At 37.8% G+C, this 13,566-nt stretch overlaps 1 protein-coding gene across 2 annotated transcripts; it reads left to right on the top strand.

Annotated features, from left to right (window-relative positions):
* Positions 1-1,692: 1,692 nt before the first annotated feature.
* LOC131330388 (ubiquitin carboxyl-terminal hydrolase 15) lies at positions 1,693-12,394 on the top strand. 2 transcript variants are annotated; one of them, XM_058363944.1, is made up of 14 exons: positions 1,693-2,017; positions 6,554-6,954; positions 7,664-8,063; positions 8,142-8,601; positions 8,682-8,827; positions 8,946-9,034; positions 9,423-9,508; positions 9,617-9,779; positions 9,860-9,983; positions 10,103-10,260; positions 10,366-10,450; positions 10,887-11,099; positions 11,408-11,469; positions 11,571-12,394. In XM_058363944.1, the coding sequence occupies exons 2-14, from the start codon at positions 6,668-6,670 to the stop codon at positions 12,232-12,234; spliced, it is 2,937 nt and encodes a 978-aa protein (XP_058219927.1). In that variant the 5' UTR covers positions 1,693-2,017; positions 6,554-6,667; the 3' UTR covers positions 12,235-12,394. The 2 variants fall into 2 exon arrangements, with proteins under 2 accessions (XP_058219927.1, XP_058219926.1); XM_058363943.1 differs by having other exon boundaries at positions 1,694-2,017; positions 8,679-8,827.
* The last annotated feature ends 1,172 nt before the right edge of the window (positions 12,395-13,566 follow it).

A 13,566-nucleotide genomic window follows, 5' to 3' on the forward strand; every position in this document is an offset into this window, starting at 1 on the left:
CAAAATACTATGCTTTTAGATGTAGAGTTTTTGTTCCTTCGGCGGCAGCCGATAAAATTTCAACGATAAGAATACTAGTATGGTCCTTTGCAAGGATGACACGCACAAATCTAGATGAAGACCATTCATTTTTTTTTCCCTAAACAAGTGTGCCATAATCACGAGATTATGGTTCCATGGTCGAATACTATTTTAAGAAATGATTTACTATAAATAATTAAGGTCTATAAAATAACGGTCTTGCTATTATCAGCCCACTGGGTTGACGATAAACACACTAGAATACGAGAAAAACACGTATTTCTGTTTACTTTTTATACCTTTTAATGCACATTCACACACTCACTATTGTCAGCCCATTGAGCTGATTTTAGAATTTTTCATAAAATAAACAACAATCCATTGAAATAAGATTCGCGGTGGGCCTGACGGACACCCCGACAACATGGTCCAATCCGCTATATATATTAACTCGTGATGAGGCAACCCAACGATTTTTCTTCATATTCCGGGTTGTTGTTGTGTTTTGCTCTCCGTACAATTGATCAGAGTTCGATTGTTGGGATCAAACCACAAGAAAGTACGTTTTTGTGAATTCTTTGCTTCCAACATGGATGGCCTGCTTTTGAAAGATAAAATCTTATTATGGGTGTTTACCAAAAAAACAGATCTTATTATGGGCAAGAAGCCAAGAACAAAGGCATCTGTTGGGGGAAGAAAACCAAGGGAAAATCCAATTACTAAAAAAACCTCTGCAGAAGATCACATGCTCCCAAACACATACGCCACCGGTCAAACATTACCCATTTTCTAAATTTCTTACCCCCCTTTCAAAAAATCCAATGGGTATTCTCTTTTCACTTTCATGCAACTGGACGATCACGCCCGTACACGTGTCAGTCAGCTTACATTATTGGGAAAGGGGAAACGTGTCGTTGGGCCCCACTGGTTGGAAAAATCTTTTACCCTACAAAAGAGTACTACTGCTAGCACGGGTTTTGATTGATTAAATAAAAACAAATTATTTGACCATTGAAAGTACGGTATAAACCTGAGGAGAAAATAAAATAAAATAAAATAAAATAAAAAGACTGGAGTATTTTAATCCAAAGTCACATTATTCCATATTCCAACCTAACGTGCTCAGATTATTCTCTTTTTTTTTTCTGTCTCCCTTTTTATTTTTCCCCTCATGATAGGGATTAGTCTGAGGATCAGATCAACTCTTCTCCAAATTTATTTTTTAATTCCAGGACTAGATCTTTCATTTCATTATAAAATTACTACTCATTAAAAAAATCAATATCATTAAACATTGATAAGCATCATAAGCTCAAATCAAATCTTTTTATTTAAAAAAAATGTGAGCACGAAGTATGAAACTAATGGCATGTTTCATTAGCACAAATATGTACTTATATTTTGAAGTAAAGATGATGTATTATAAAAAATAAACTATTTCGTAAATCAAAAAATAAGTATTTAAAAAATAAAAATCTTAATAAAAAGGGCTCTAAAGTTATTACTCCAATTGATAGCGTTCTTACTAAATTTAGATTAACTTATTACTCCAATTGTTTACAATGAAGATTATCCTTTGGAATCTAGTACCTAAGTAGTAAGATTGAAGTGGACCCATCCGTATGGTCAGACCCACCCACCTAGGACTAGAGAGGGAGCTAATGCATTTTGTGTAACCCAACCCAAACAATACGGGATTAGGACCCAAAAGAGGTGACAGTCAAATCAAAGGACGACACGTGTGAAGACCTTGACGTTCAGATATGTTACAGGTGTGAGTGTTCAGACAGTAGATTTACTAAATCTTGAAAAGTATTGAGGGGTACGCGAAGTGTGAAGTGAATGAAGCAAATGCGCAGAGAAGAGGAGAGGACTCACTCTGTGTTTTCTAACAGAGGAATCAAAGAATCTCTTGGTGGGTAAGGAGAGGAGAAGACAAGGGAGAGGTGAAGTTTTTGTGGGCTCTCTTTCAATTTTCTTCTCATGCCAAAAAAAGGTATGATTTTTTTTCCCACCTAACAAATCTGGATATGATTTTGCCATTTATGGGTATGCTTTTGGGCGTTTTATAGAGGAATCTTGGAATTGAATTGCTTGATTTCACTTGGGTTTTTTGGGTCTGGATTTGATGTGTAGGAAAGGTTAATCTTTTATTGGGTGTTTGTGGCAAGATGGGATTTTCTTGGAATGTCTTTCCCCTCATTGTCCTTAGAAAAAATGCTCGATTTGTGGGGTTTTCATTTGAGAAACCTTTTGAGGTAGATGCGGAATTGTGAAAGAAAGGAACTTTTCCTTTGTTGGGTTTCTCTTGACATCTTATTTACTCAAGGGGTTTTTGTTCCAAATGGGAGTAATCCTTCTATATATATACATATATTTTAACGTTTATTGGTGCTATAAATTGTATGTGTATTTCGAATGTGATCTGAAGAATGATATTTGTATGTATGAGGCTTTTACAATAGGGGTTTTGCTGAATTCCAATGTAAAAGCAGATGTATGTGGGTTAATGAAGGGAATCAGTAGGGTTGAAGAATGAGGAAGGGAGGAGAGGCAGTTTGGACAGTTGCTCTTATTCCGGTTGAAGTTTTTTGGAGTACCTTTAAACTGGTTCCTTCCTAAAACTGGTAGTCCGAATCGCCCTGTAAATACCTACCTATAACCGCCGCTTAGTTATAGATATTCCTTACTTTATTTGAATTTTTCCTCTAGTTTTTAGCGACGCTCGTCTTACGATTCAGGCAGTAAGCGGTGTTGACACATAGAGTTCCACACACAGCTACCTGAGTCCTAGGAACATTAGATGGTCTCTTGAATCTCATTGATAGGTTGAAGAAACAGACTTAAGTAAATGACTAGCTCAAGACTCTTAAGTGAACATGTGGCACTGCCTAATCCCCTTCACCTCTACGTATTGCTGTCTTTAAGCCTCACTTTCGATCTTGTTGCTTTTAAGTCCATCGGTGTGGGTTCTACAATGTGCATTTATTAACTACTAGCTTTCTTATATCTAACAGCCAACAAGGTGTTAACTAACTTCCGTGTCCCTTTTCCTTCCATAACCTGACAAAATGTCGCTGTGAGTTGTAGAACTGCATGAATTACATGTCAATATTGTGGAAGTACGATGATATATTGACCAACATAATGTGGCACAGAATATATCCCTCGTTGTGTCCAAACTTTCCATACGGTAGGTAATAGAGCGACACACTCTTTTTTGCCCCTTCAAGTTTTGTATGGAAGATCCCCTCTCACAGTTGGCGCCATGTACTTCCCATCCCCAGCCACCGTTAGTAAAGGACATTGTAAGAAGAAAAAGCGAGCGAACGCCTCCTTTTATCTGAGATTCACATGTATTTAGGCTGTGTTCTCTTTAAAGAATGCTAGTTTGGAATACGTCGTAATAAGAAAGTTCGTATCGAGTCCTAAAGATTTCTACTTACACGGAGTCTAGGGAGGTACAGTAGTAGATAGGCAGCCCTCACTCTACTTTTGCAGAGGCCCTGATTCCCGCAATATGCTTTTGTGGAATACATGATAATATTTTGACAATAGCCTTTATTCCGTTATGCACTTTTGAGATATTCGTTATCTACTAGTTGAAGATCGTATCGAGTGCACAACACTTACATATAACGGAGTCTAGAGAGGTAGTAGGGGTAGACAGCTGTCAGTCTACTTTTGTAGTTGGTGTGATTTCCAAGTTAATGCCATGGTAGAATAAATGATAATATTCTAAAAATAACCTGAATTCCATAATAGGCTTTCGGCACATTATCTAATATTTCACTATCTTACTGTCAAAAGTTGATCTGTTAACTGTACTCAGTGTTGTGAAAGCTGTATTAATTGCTTATATTTTTGTATTTTTGGTGAGACAATAAACTAACAAGCTAGATGAATAACCTAACAAAGATCAAACAGTATAGCGTACTAGATGCTGGAAAGAGGATCTATAGCATGCAAGTCACGTGGTATAAACAGAAAAATTATGAAACTAAGATGAAGTATTCTTGTCAAACTTCTACATGATTCTACAATGGACCGATTTGCGTCAATGTAGTTTGCCAAACAACACAAGATCTTCATACCTAGCTCTTCATGACGTGTTAAATCTGCATGAAAATTCACGATTCCTATCTTTTATTACTATTATTGTCCATTGTTCTTTTACCAAAAAGAAAAGTTCAATGTATCTGAAATGAGGATGCTAAGATGGAAGATGGGTAGGACTATGAGAGATAAAACTAGAACTGAAGACGTTCGTGAAATTTATAGGGGTAGCTCTGATTGAAAATAGTTTAGAGAAAATAGACGGAGTTAGTTTGGTCACAAACTATTAGATTCACTATTGCCACCGCACAATTACTAATGCCACGCCAAAATTCAATATTGTGACCTCAAAATTACTAATACCATAACTGACTGCACCAAAATTTACTATTGCCACACAAAAAAAAAATCCACTATCACCACCCCAATCTATTCTATGGATAAAAGTATGTTGACGAGGAAATAGTATTCAAATCGTTATTCTTTTTAATATATTTATTTACTTATCAAAAAAAAAAAAAAGTATGCAAATTGTTATTCCTTACCAAACATAGAAATGGAATGGATATTCCAATCTTATCAGTCTCAAATCCATTCCATTTGAGTGAACCAAACGCACCTGGAACTTATTTTCTGATGCTCTGACTTGATTGAGTGGAATTGGTTCTTTCCTAGAGACAATTAATTTGGCTCCAAACAAATCACCAATTTGGTTACAATTACTACTCATAACAAAGATATTGAGGGGAATTCAATTCACAAGCAAGTTGTAGAGATTGCAATTTGCATGTACGTTCTGAAAATTTCAAAATTATCAATGTACCTTAAATTCTTGAAACTTCAAGAAAACATAACTCCATTTTGAAACAATCAATATACTTGGACTTTTTGCCTTTGCATATTGGACCAGTGTTTAAATTCTTATTACCCTAATTTGCTTTTATTTTCTTTTTAATGCCATGAGTCTTGTTGATCACAATATCGGAATATAGATCGGAAGATATAATGACAAAGTTGCCTACACACAGATCTCGAACGACCCAACCAGGTTGCGTGGATTGCAAGATCCTACCCATAACGATATTTTACGCAATCTCAACTGGTGTTGCACATTCAGTGTGGGATTTTAATAGCCATGGTACTAGGGGAACTCAACCCGAATGGGCCATCTTGTTTGCTTCCAATTCATGACTGGCTATTTTATAAAGTAGACCTAAGCCCTTGTGCTGAGGCTTGGTTCCCGAATCTTACGTGAGCTGTCTCGTATGGCTCTTCCTAAGAAATTGAATTGCTCTCTCTCTAAAGAGCAAAAAAAATGCATTTACTGGACAAATAAGACTTTTCAAAAAGCTTTCGCTTATGTTGATGGCCTTTGCTTTTGTAGAGTAAGAAACCCTCAAACTCGTGCATGCCATTTCTGTTTAGGTCTCATGGTCTTGGGTGGTCTGTGTTTAATTCTTCTCGTTCAACTTTTATCACTTCCACGTGCAACGGTGCTGCATGTGTGGAAATGTTGGAGACTATTCCCTTGCCATGCTTGGTTTGTGCACTCTAGAGGCCTCCCACCCGTAGCCATTGCTATTGGGCTTAATTTGAACAATGTGGTTAGCTGTGAATGTGAATGCTATTGGTGTTTTGATGTTTTGTTTGCAACCAGTGGGGGAGGTACATTGGGGTTGGGTGGGGCCAAGACCCCCAGCCCCCTTCCACACTTGTAGGAGTAATTTTTTTCCTTACTTTTCAAAGTGCGAATTTGTTACCCAAGGAGGGTTGTCTCCGTTGGCCAGGGGGTTTGCTCCCACTCTGGAGGTGTTAGTTCAATTCTTGAGGGGGTAGGCCAACTAGTTAGGTGGATTAGTGTCATACCGTTTGGGTGTGGGGGTACCTCCTATGTTGTCAAAAAACGAGAGTATGAATTTGTTAATTTGGATGAGTATTGCTTGTTTACACATATGAAATTAGGAATTGAGGATTGTGTTTTTGGAATTTTTGAATATCGCTATTAAGACTTTTCACTACTTTGAGGTTAAACTTTTTTCCGTTTTAACTTTGGCCCCTCCCGAATGTAAATCCTAGCTCAGCCACTGTTTGCAACAACAAATTGCAATTCTCTGCTTCACCTTATTATTCCATTATGTATGGCTTGGAGATATCAGTAGAAGATTGGTACAGATTTGGTTGCCTTCCTTGTAGACTAGTACGTTTGCTTGAGTTTATTTGCTTAAGGGAATAAAATCAATTCATGCTATCGGTTTGGAAGGTAAATAACTCTGCCATCATAGATGGGAAATGCTTTTTGGCTCCCGTGTGTCAGAGGGAGGGTTTGGCTGCAGATTTAGCAATCCTTGTCATGTGATGAATATTATTCTTTAGCTGGTTTTTATTCTGCCCTAAATGAAAGCTACTGATGCCCGAGCATGATTTGGGTAGCTATTCATATTGCTGGACAAATAATTACTTTTAGTTCTTTGTGAAGGATGTGGAGCAGTATACTAGAGAGTCTTGAATGGCAGGGCACAAGTAATAATAGCCACAGGAGATAACCCATGGGAAGCAATTAGAAACTGGTCATGAGTATGCTCGTGGGGACATGCTTGAACCAAGAGAAACTGATCTTCCCGCCCTGTTCCTGTTCTTGGTTGTGCTGCCCCTTGCTATTTACGTTTTGCTAGGAAAATGGAGTGAAGCTGCAAAGAAGAAAGAGAGGATAAGTTTACTTGCTGAATTGGCTGCCGAAGAAGCTCTTAGGGCGGAAGCTATGGCTGCTGCCAGTGTTGTTCCTGTTATACCTGTTTTGAAGAATGCAGTTCATGAGTGTGCTAGATGCTCTGGTCCAGCTACCACACGCTGTTCCCGATGCAAGTCTGTTCGCTACTGGTACGATCAACCCTTATTTTGAATAAAAAACGTGTAGGACTTGTGCAATTTATATGGTATAAATCTAGAAGCAGAATTCTAGAGTTCAGATTAAAGCACTGACATTAAAAAGGGCATTCCCCATGTGAAAGTGGTTTCTACAGTATTCTACTGGAGTTCTTTTGTGGTTTTAGTTAGTTTATATGAGTGGTTACTTTGTTGACCACCATCTCATCTCATCCAAAAGCTTAAGCTGTTAGAGATGACTTTTGTTTTTGTATAGGATTTTAGTTGTACTCCAAAGTTAATCCTCAGTTCTGAATATACAATATCAGACGGTGAATAAATTGACCTTAGTTAGTCTATGGATTGTTGAATTGTTGACCATCAGCTTGAAAGGCAGAATTTAAGCTCATAATTATCGTCCAAGAAGTTTAGGTTATCTTTCATTTGCTGTGAATCTTTAACCACGGAACTCTTGAGAATATTAATTTCAATTTTGTGGGTATATACTGGAACTTTAAGCATCACATTCTTGTCTGAAATTGTATATTAAAAACTACAAAGAAAACAGAAGCGAAGTATTATGAGTTCGTAGACTTGTTTATTACAAAGACTGTTTCTTCGGTAATAAGTCTAACACTAGACTAAATAAAAAAAAGAATGCGTGCAAGACAAGTTCGTAGCTACCACAAGTTCATTAATTTTTGAAGCCGACAATGTGATGCAGTTCTGGGAAGTGTCAGATAATTCACTGGAGGCAAGTTCACAAGCACGAGTGTCAGCAAACAGAAACCAATGGCTTCTGTCCATCACCCATGTCTGCCTCGAATGACGAGTCTATTTATGAAAGGATCTTACAAAATGATACGATGAGTGCACAATGCGCTGGATACAACAAGCACCCTGAGCATGAGAAAGGTTCTGATGATGATTGGATCCATCATTTTGATAGCAGTGGTGCATCTGCTACCTCATTTGATGCCTCTGGGCTCCCCATGATCGAGAGAAGATCCGCTGACAGGCGTGTTTCTCGCAAATCTAGGTTAAGAAGAGAGGATGAAGCTATGTTAGATTCTACTGAAGAAGCATCCACCTCGTCCAATAAAGAGTCTTCCATAAGCCATAAGGTTCTTATCCACTAGTATTTTGTGAAGTGTATTGAACATTTTGTTTCTTGATAATTCATACTTACATCTTGGATGCAGTTAAAAAGTTTTGACTCTGTGCCCTTGGAAGAAGAAATTCGCAGGAAGCAGAATGGTAACATCAATTGTGGGATTAGTAATGTTCATGCTACGAGACGTACAATGCATGAAAGTGATGATTTACGCAGTCCACATGAAAACATATTTGATGCAAGAACTAATTTTGGTGTCACAAGCTCGTTAAGTTCAGCAAAGCCTGGGACAAATGGGTGTGACATTGAACGAGATATGATGTCAAGTAGGGCAAACTTCCTGATGGAGGATACTACTTCTAAAGGTGAAACAGTAGAGTTGAACTGCTCTTCTGACATGAATCTGATGAAGAGAAACAATAAAGCTAAAAGTGCAGGACATTCTCTTGGGACCAAAATGTCTAAATCACCAAAATCAATGATGAAGGAATCAAGAGAGCAGCTGTGTTCAGAAATGGAGAGGAAGGGAGAAATTGCGGACGAGTCCAGTATGTTTTGTGAATCATTGTTCGTAATAATAGAACTGCAGTTTACTCCTCCCTTAAATTTGCTTATTGTGATGTAGAAGTTGGTGGAATACGGGACACAATTCCTCCAACAGGAAGCAATGGCTTTGCAAATATGGGAATCATGAAGATGATTGGTCTAAAGAAGTCATCAAAGCTTGGTAAACAGGAAACTTCAGAAGTTGTTGAAAGGCATAAGAAGTTAAAGGTCAGTTCAATTAATAATGGAACAGTGGTATTCAATTCCATGAATTCTGTTAGTTATTTTACGGTCTTGGGATATAATTGGAAACACTTATTTGGTTGTCTTCTACATGAATTCTCAGATGCTTTTCCCTTATGAAGAATTTGTGAAGTTCTTTCAGTATGAGGTGTATGACCTATCACCTAGGGGCCTTTTAAATTGTGGGAACAGGTACCATTTGAATTTTTGCTTTTACTTTGTCTGTAAAAAGTTACAAACAATGGTGGAACAAAAATGTACTGAAATATGGGAACTATATAATTCACCGATAAACACGAGCTAGAAGCTTCTGCACTTCTGTTATCATACCAAAGCTCTTAGGTGACAACTATTATTGTGGAAATAAAAGCATGTGTGATGTCATCTGATTGGGGACTACATGGGTTTTGTTGTTGTTGTTGATGTCATCTGATTGTATTAATGCAAAATGTCTGCAGTAGACCTTTGGATTGGTAATATAAGTAACAACACATTCCGTTTCTGTTTCTTATAACTTCTAAGGTTTCTTAGCACTTGTATGCGATTTCACCAGTGTTTCTGTTTGGGATTTATTTTGCAGTTGTTATGCCAATGCTGTGTTGCAGTGCTTGACTTGCACAAAGCCTCTGACAATCTATTTGCTCCATAGATCACATTCTAGAGCCAGTACTTCAGTCTTCTCTCATCCCCTTCATTTTAATGGCGATTCTTGGAAACACTGTATTGTTTACATGCCCATATGTATAATATCCTTGTCTATTTTCTGAATGCTAGGTTGCATGAAAGATTGGTGCCTCATGTGTGAACTTGAGCAACATGTAATGATGTTAAGAGAAGGCGGGGGAGCATTGTCAGCTGTAAGAATTCTCTCGCAAATGCAAAGTATTAGTCGCCAGATTGGCAATGGAAGTCAGGAAGATGCTCATGAATTTTTGAGGTTTGTCATCTATGGAGTTTTATTTCTCTCTGTCTGGTTATTTAATTTCATATTCACCATTAGTACACTTCTCTATCCAGGCTCTTGGTTACGTCAATGCAGTCTATATGTTTGGAGGGCTTGGGTGGAGAGAATCGGGTTGATCCCAGATTGCAAGAAACAACCTTTATACAGCATACTTTTGGGGGTCGTCTTAAGTCGAAGGTGTTCATTACTTCTATGCACTTTACTAGTAAAGTTTTGTCGTGAGGTATATTTGTTGGGTGTCTGTCAGTATTTTCTACCCACAATGATTTTCACTATGTCAACCTCATTGCAAGCAGGTCAAATGTTTGAGATGTGATCATGAGTCAGAACGATATGAAAACATTATGGATCTTACCCTCGAAATATTTGGTTGGGTTCAGTCTCTTGAAGATGCACTCACTCAGTTTACAACCCCGGAAGATTTGGATGGAGAAAACAAGTATAGATGCGGAAGGTTGTTGATCTTATATATGTTGGAATCCTACTCAATTTTGAAAAGATTATGTAGGTTTTACACTTTACATGAGGAGCTGAAACGGGTAACGCTTAATGTTTTCAGGTGCGCTGCATATGTTAGAGCACGGAAGCAGTTGAGCATACACGAGGCGCCGAATATCTTGACAATTGTTTTGAAGAGATTTCAGGTACTATTATCTGTTCTAAGAGGGTGAGGTCTACAGCATTTTCTGGAGTTCTTTTCATGATGACATTAACGGGATTATGTTTTTGGAGGATCTATACACGCATCGGTTTTGTGAATTCAGTTGCTAACGAATCTTTATTCAGTGCTAATGAATCTTACACTTGCATAATATCCTAAACAGTTTTTCTACTCGAAAATGTATGTTAAAGTTTAACGCTGAGCCAGATGGAAACAACTATTTTTTGTGGGCAGCTATCATAACTTTAAGTTTAGTCTAGACTGACGTAAGTTCAATGATCAAATTGTTTGGCGCCTTCAACTTTCACTCAACCAAGTTGATGTATTGTTTGTAACTTTTATTTCTCCCTGCTTTCAATTTATGACTTGTTTGTCGAGTTATGAAAAAATTCTGGAAACTTTGTTTTTCACTTTTGCAGGAGGGAAGTTATGGCAAGATAAATAAGTGCATCACTTTTCCTGACATGCTCGATATGGTCCCATTCATGACCGGAACGGATGATATTCCTCCGCTTTACATGCTTTATGCCGTTGTTGTGCATTTGGACACGCTGAATGCGTCTTTTTCTGGGCATTACGTATCGTATGTGAAAGATCTGCAAGGCAATTGGTTCAGGATAGATGACACCGAGGTAACTCATTTCACCATCTATCTATTATTGCATTAGTTATACAGATTTCTTCTATATTGAATATGCATTTGTTGTGCTGGAATGCATTTGCCGCAGTTGAATGTAATTGTGAAGTTTTGTGGATCAAATGATAGTTGGTCCTTCCTATAAAGTACCACACCTTAATATAGTAAACTCTGCTAAGCTCGTCATTGTTCGGCTTAGTGCACGAAATTCAATTAAAGACAGTTTCATTTTACAGTTGTGCTTGCAAAATTGTTTTCCATCTTTCTGATGAAATGAGAATATATCATATGCTTCGCTGGCAGGTCCAGCCAGTGTCAACGAGCCAGGTGATGTCGGAAGGAGCGTATATTTTATTTTACATGAGGTAACCTTGTAGCTCAGGATAGGGTATCCCCCAAAGTTAATCTCTTTTTGCCAACAGTTCTTGTTCTTTCTTCGAGTTTTGTAACGTTAGCTTGTTTTTAGGTCAAGCCCCCGCCCTGCAAGAGCTTGTTCTGGAAAAGTCACTTGGCAGCACACGAAAACTCCTGGCCTCGTAAAGCACTGGCCATCCATTAGTCAGAAGCCTTCAAGACCCGGGCAAAGCAATTCCAGCTGCCAATTTGTCAACTCGGAGCCTTTGTCAGATATCAGAAGGGTGAGCAGAAATAGACCACCAAGCACAGAGAGTTATGCCGAGTCTATATTTTCAGACGCCACGTCAAGCGATTGGTCCATTTTCACTAGCTCAGACGAGGCATCCTTCACCACCGAGAGTACAAGAGACTCTTTCAGTACCGTGGACCACGCTGATGCGTGCAACGGTGATCCGATCTCCTCAATCTTCAACACCCTTTACAGGCCAGAATATTCGTCTCATAGAACAATCTCGTGCAGCATGTTTTCAAGCAGTCAGCCGCAGACAAGGTTTGCATCAGAGGAGAGGACGGGCGTTGTTTTGGACTCGTATCTCTTGGACCAACCTCAACCTCCTCCTTACGGAATGCAGGGAGGAGAGTATACGGATGCGCCACATTGTCCTTCATCCGAAACTTTCCTTTCCTATCCTGATTACGGGTTCGGTGTAAATTATGAAGGTTATCCGGAATATGGTACTAGTAGTAGAACTTATGATCATTGTTACCAATGATGTTCATGAATTTCAACTGAATAGGTTGGGTAGCTAGATAGCTAGGGGACAGTTCTGTGCCATCCATTTTTATTGTTTCAATTTTTTGTTGAATGGAATGGGCACATGACTCAGCATTTCAAATCCGAAAGAGGAATGAATATTCTTGGTATTATATGTATCTATGGATATGCTAGTTCTTGCCTTTTCTCTGGTTCTACGTGCCCAAAGTTGAAACATGGTTGTTTAGACCTTTTCCACTGGAAATTCCACTGAAAAGGGTTATGAAACCATGCAATGGGTGAAAAATTCCCTCTCCCAGACAAGGGCTCCTTTCATATGAGGCAACATGGGATATTGCTTCTATTTGAGGATTCTGACTTGTTGATTTTGCGAATTTGATATGACGCAACCGGGAAGGGCTTAGGGTTTGCGTCATACTATAAGCTAAATTTTTTTGTCTTTATTAAAAAAAAAATGGATTTCAATCGTAATTTTTTACTTTTTAGATTTTTTTCATCATGGCGAAACAATAATTCTCAAAAAAATTGACGAAAAACTAACAAATGCGAAAAAAATTAAATAAGAACAAAAAAATAAGACAAATGGCTTATTAAGCCGAATAAGAGCTGAGATCGAGAAGACTTGGTGATATGTCCAGTATGGAGATTTTATAAGCCAACTAGTCCACTAATCTAAACTCTAGGGTATTCTATGAAAGTGCTTAAAATCCTAAATTTTATAAAAGTGCTTAAATCAATAAAACCCTATGATAGTAAGTGCATCTTAAAATTCTATGAAAGTGCCTATTGCCTTCTTTGGATTGGTTTACTCTATGAAAGTGCTTAAAATCCTAAATTCTATAAAAGTGCTTAAATCAATAAAACCCTATGATAGGAAGTGCACCCTAAAATCCTATAAAAGTGCCTAATGCCTTCTTTGGATTGGTTTACTTTATGAAAGTGCTTAAAATCTTAAATTCTATAAAAGTGCTTAAATCAATAAAACCCTCATATTCAAAAAAAAAAAAATAAAACCCTATGATAGGAAGTGTACCCTAAAATCTTATGAAAGTGCCTTAAATCTTAGGAAAACCCAACCCTAGGGTACCCTACCCTATAATAGGAAAATACACCCTAAACCCTTATAAAAGTGCCTAAACTCTAGAATATCCTATGGAGTGGGCTGAGCATATTATGAATTTTTTAAATTGGACTTGACATCTTACAAAATTAATAGATGGACTTATGAACTTATGAAATTCACATAATGGATTTAAGATTAATTTCTTAATTTTTTTTTTACACACTCCATACTAGATTTAACATGCATTTTCTTAACAAAGCACAAAAA

This window comes from Rhododendron vialii, chromosome 6a (genome assembly GCF_030253575.1).
Source record: "Rhododendron vialii isolate Sample 1 chromosome 6a, ASM3025357v1".
Classification (NCBI taxonomy): domain Eukaryota; kingdom Viridiplantae; phylum Streptophyta; class Magnoliopsida; order Ericales; family Ericaceae; genus Rhododendron; species Rhododendron vialii.